The sequence below is a fragment of the Hemibagrus wyckioides genome, linkage group LG26, assembly GCF_019097595.1.
Source record: "Hemibagrus wyckioides isolate EC202008001 linkage group LG26, SWU_Hwy_1.0, whole genome shotgun sequence".
Taxonomy (NCBI): Eukaryota; Metazoa; Chordata; class Actinopteri; order Siluriformes; family Bagridae; genus Hemibagrus; species Hemibagrus wyckioides.
The window spans coordinates 18,538,917-18,543,916 of record NC_080735.1 but is presented as its reverse complement, the minus strand read 5'-3'; the positions used below and the strand labels follow the sequence as shown (position 1 = coordinate 18,543,916).

Below are 5,000 nucleotides of genomic sequence, written 5' to 3'. Positions count from 1 at the left end.
TCAACATCCCCTCTGATGGAGAGACGGAAAACTGCAGAGCTCGCGCTCCAGGAGAGAGGAGGAGGAGGAGGAGGAGGAGAAGGAGGAAGTTCTGGTGGAACTTTTTGGAGTTTGAAACGTGTGTGTTTTTTTTTTTCCTCCTTGAAGCAGAGAAGTCAGTTCCATTAACCGTGCAGCAGAGGGGGACGTCAGCATCGCTCGAGCTGGGGGCCATAAGGGAAAGAAAAGAAAAGGAAAGGAAAAACTACAGAGAAGAAGAGGGGAAAAAGTCGCATTAAGGAGAAGAAGTTTTGTTCCTTTAAGTTTCTCTTATGAAAACCGGGAACTTTTCCTCTCGCGCGCGCCGAGGAGAACTTGCGCGATGTGACCGGAGCTATGCCGTGTAGGAATGGACAGACGCTCTCCAGGCGAAAACATGGCGTCGTCTGTTTGTCCGAGCTCGCGCCGCCGCTGCTGCTCTTCTCCGCGCTGCTGCTCGGGCTGTGCGGGCTCGGGGCGGCGGGAGAAGGCCGCGCGTGCGCCCCGTGTCCCGGGAACTGCTCGTGCGCGGTGCTGGGAGCGCAGTGCGCGGTGAACTGCTCGGGCCGCGGACTGGAGTGGAGCCCCGCGGCCACCGAGCTGCCCAGCGACACCAACATACTGTGAGTGACCCGTGTGTGTGTGTGTGTGTGTGTGTTGGAAAAAAATTCTGTCTGAGATTTTTGCACGAGATCATTCCTGTAGTAGTCGGGATGAGATGCAACAGATTGTTTATAGTGAAACTCGCACCGTTACTTTTACGCACACACACACACACACACTTTCTCTCTCACTTTTTCTCCCCCTCCTTCTTATTTCTTTCCTTCTCCATCCACCTTTCCCTCCTCCCCTTTTTCTGTTCACACACACACTCGAACCCCAGAAAAAGGTTGATGTCACGTGCTTCATTATATCACAACATTCACGTTAAATTTCTCTCAGGAGCTTCTCGGTAGGAACGAAACGTCCATCACGCTCCTCTGCTGCGCACGCGACCCGTAACACTACACACAGCTCTGCTCAGAAACTTCCAGAAAACACTTCCAGAAATAAAAAGTGTTTTCAGGAAAAAATAAAATTACACTGAAAAGAAGGAGGAGAGAGAAATTCTGTATTTTAAAAAAATGTGAAGGATTTTGTACAAAAAAGATGAATTATTTTTAAACATTTGTAGAAAAGACGTCACAATATCTCAGAAGAGTGTGTTGTGTGTTGTGGCATCGTTGTATCACGGTAACGATATTATTTAATCACATCACCCAGCCCTCATTTCTTTTTATTTGTTTATTTGCATATTAAGCATCAAAATATATATCTACAATTAAATCGGTTTAAAAGGTCAATATTTCATAAAAAATATTTATTGACCTGCTGAATTTCTGACATGGAAATATAACTGATACAAAGCGCTGACACTGGAGACTCGAGGAACCTCAGACCATTAAAGTGTTTTTTTCCTGTTATTTAATTATTATTATTATTATTATTATTATTATTATTATTATTTATATCATCCAAAGTGTCAGTGATTTATTTTAAAACTGAATAAAAAGAACATTCATATAAAAATCTCTTGGAAAAAACAAACAAACAAATAAAAGAGAAATGATTTATTGTGACAGTAGAATCATTAAAAAGCAAAAAAAATAATAATAATCCAATAAATAAATAGATAAATAATTTTGCATCTTCCAGTGTGTGATTTTTTTAAATCCTAAGGCAAAGATAAACTTTTTAGGCCTGATGGAAAAACAGAGTGTGTTATTTATTTATTTATTTATTTATTTATTTATTTATAGCTTGGGAAAATACATGCAATTAAATTAGCTGAGATTAATAGACCAGTATTTCCTCCAAAATGTTTAAAATGAATTGATTTATTAGTAATAACAGATTTTTATTCAAAATATTTGTATCAAATGTGAAAATATTGACAAATATTTGATTAAAATATGAATTTCAATTTTCGAGGTGACATGAGTGAACTAAAAAATTTTTTTTTTAATCAATAAATAAATAATTAAAATGAAATAGAAATTTAAAAAAATGTAATATATATATATTTTTAAATAAAATTGTAAAAGGAAACGTCGGTGATCTAAAAAATTGTTGGCATTTAACACACACACACACGCACAAAAGTTTACGATGTAAAACAAGTCACGGAGAAAGAAAGTGTCTTGTTTACGTAACAATGTTTCTGTAGTTAATGAGAAATGAGATAAGGTGAATAAATTTGCATGAATGAATATTTTATTAAACTCCATCTGGCCCGGTGCGGGGATGTGTGAGGTGCACGAGCCATGTGTGCGGAGAGGTCAAGTCACTGGGGCCCCACACACACACACACACACTCCCGCACGCTAGCATGCGCGGCTCTGAGAGAGAGAAAGAGAGAGAACATTGCGTTCTCGGGTGCGCGCGCTGCATGTGTTATCGATTTCCCCTCCGCCCGCCCGCCTTCATTCCGCGCGAGGGAAGAACCGCTGGACATTCCAGCTGTGCAGTAGACTTCACTACAGCATCTTTACACGCGGCTGGGATCATCTGCCGAGTCCTCATGCTTTCATCTGTACATCATGTGAGGTGATGATCGTCACTTCCTGGTCCAAGAACTACAACACTAATTTCAGATCAGGTTTCTTATAATAAACAATTACTTCAACACTTCAGTTCATACAGTATGTCAGCGTTAGAGCAGCAAGAAATAAAACCCCTGGGTGTTGTGCAGTTACGGGAAAACAATCAAGCGCAGATGAATTTGGATCAGTTTGTAGTTTAGCTACAAACCTTCATTCTTCCACCAGCTTCTCTCCTTTCTCTTCCTTAAACCCTAAAACCTCTGCCCGTCAGAACGCACTGACACTGGCGACTCCTTCCGTACGTCCCCGTCAGTGAGACGCTACCATAGCAACAAGAACGAACGCCCGAAGGTGTAACCTGTGGTCCTGCAGTTGCGCTCGAATACAATCAGCACCTTCTGACCAATCAGAATCCAGAATCCAACAGCGCTGTGGGAGTGAACGCTGTCCTTCGTTCGTGTCGCAGTAAAAGAGAGCAGAGAGAAGCATTGTACAAGGTTTTAATTCTTCTCTTTTGTTTTGTTTTTGGACATGTTGCACTGACCTCTGTGAAATTCTTCTGAAGAGCACGAGTTCTAGTGCAAAAGCAGCTGCAAGGAGCGATTTGCGGGGTCCAAGCACCCTTCGACAGAAAGGCTAGAGGAAGCTACTTTCTAAAACCATATCTGATGGACAAATGATTACATTTTACTCAGAATTCTCTCCAAGCTCTTAAACACAGTGTGGTTGTGTGCTCGTAAATATTCTCCACGCTAAGGTTGATGTTCAATTGACACTAAGAGTCTGGGAATATGATTTTTTGACCTTAACACACACTCTCACACACACTCACACACACACTCGTGTACACATACAAACAGGATGGACATTTGACTGGATGATGAGAATTACGGTCTTATTACGGTCTTTCACACACACACACACACACACACACACACACACACACACACACACACACATATATTCTCAGAGGAGGTCTTGTTTGTCCTGGAAATTGGTTATCTCTGGTTATTCAGTAAGCTCCTCAATTCAGCTCATTGTGTCCACACACACACACACACACAGGAACTGTAATTTCAGATAAACCTCTCGGTATCCTCCCCTTCCTCACCCTATGTTCTCCAATCCACTATCTCTATGATATAATAACAAATACACCTGTGTCCACTCGCTGTTCTAACTTATTGTTATTATTTATTTTTTATCTTAATAAAAATTTCAGCTGCTATCAGAATAACAATCGTCTCATTACACACCCTGAGGCTGAGTATCTTCTTTACATGGAGAGCACAGAACCTCACCACTATCCCAGGGTTCTGTTTGGAAGAATGCAGAAGCTTGAACCCAAATAACGGTTCCTGTAAAGGTTCCTTCCTGGTTTCTGTAATATCATGAGGATTAACAATGGTCCTGATCTGAAGATCCAGGATCAAATGTTTTGAACTCATTGTCAGGATAATTGAAGTATAAAAGGTTAAAGTGTAGATGTTTGAATACCTGAAAGCTAATAAATGCTTGTTCAGTGCCTTATATTCTTGATTAGTCCTAAAAAGGTTCTTAGTCCTGGTTAGCCTCAGGCTTTAATGTTCTCCTTCTTGGTTAGTTCCACTGCTAACAGTTCTTCCTTTTTGTTTAGTTCCAGGTATATGGGTTCTTACTCTTGGTTAGAATGAGATGTCCTCAGTCTTTATGTCCTCTCTTTTGGTTAGTCCCAGTCTTTAAGGATCTCTCAGTCTTGGTTAGTCCCAGTCTTTAAGGATCTCTTGGTCTTGGTTAGTCCCAGTCTTTAAGGATCTCTCAGTCTTGGTTTGTCCCAGTCTTTAAGGATCTCTCAGTCTTGGTTAGTCCCAGTCTTTGAGTATCTCTCAGTCTTGGTTAATCCCAGTCTTTAAGGATCTCTCGGTCTTGGTTAATCCCAGTCTTTAAGGATCCCAGGATCAAGGTTTATCTGACTCTTTTGTTTGTCACAGTCTTTAAAAATCCCACTCTTGGTTAGACTTTAAGGATCTCTCATTTCTCTCTTTAAGGCTCTCATTATTACTTAATCTAAAGCTTTAGGGTTCTCCATCTTGGTTAGTCCCAGTCTTTAAGGACCTCCAATTTGGTTTATCCTAGTCTTTAAGGATCTCACTCTTTTGGTTACTCCCAGTCTTTAGATTAATTCCAGTCTTTAAGGATCTCTTGGTCTTGGTTAGTCCCAGTCTTTAAGGATCTCTCTGTCTTGGTTAGTCCCAGTCTTTGAGTATCTCTCAGTCTTGGTTAATCCCAGTCTTTAAGGATCTCTCGGTCTTGGTTAGTCCCAGTCTTTAAGGATCTCTCTGTCTTGGTTAGTCCCAGTCTTTAAGGATCTCTCTGTCTTGGTTAGTCCCAGTCTTTGAGTATCTCTCAGTCTTGGTTAAT

General features: G+C 40.9%; 1 protein-coding gene across 1 annotated transcript in view; it reads left to right on the top strand.

The window, feature by feature from the left end:
• The first annotated feature begins 131 nt into the window (after positions 1–131).
• Positions 132–5,000, top strand: part of pkd1a (polycystic kidney disease 1a) — an 82,948-nt gene continuing 78,079 nt past the window's right edge. The window contains exon 1 of the mRNA XM_058380581.1: positions 132–641. Within this exon, the coding sequence (XP_058236564.1) occupies positions 376–641 (266 nt within the window). The 5' untranslated portion in view covers positions 132–375. The remainder of the gene's footprint in view (positions 642–5,000) is intronic.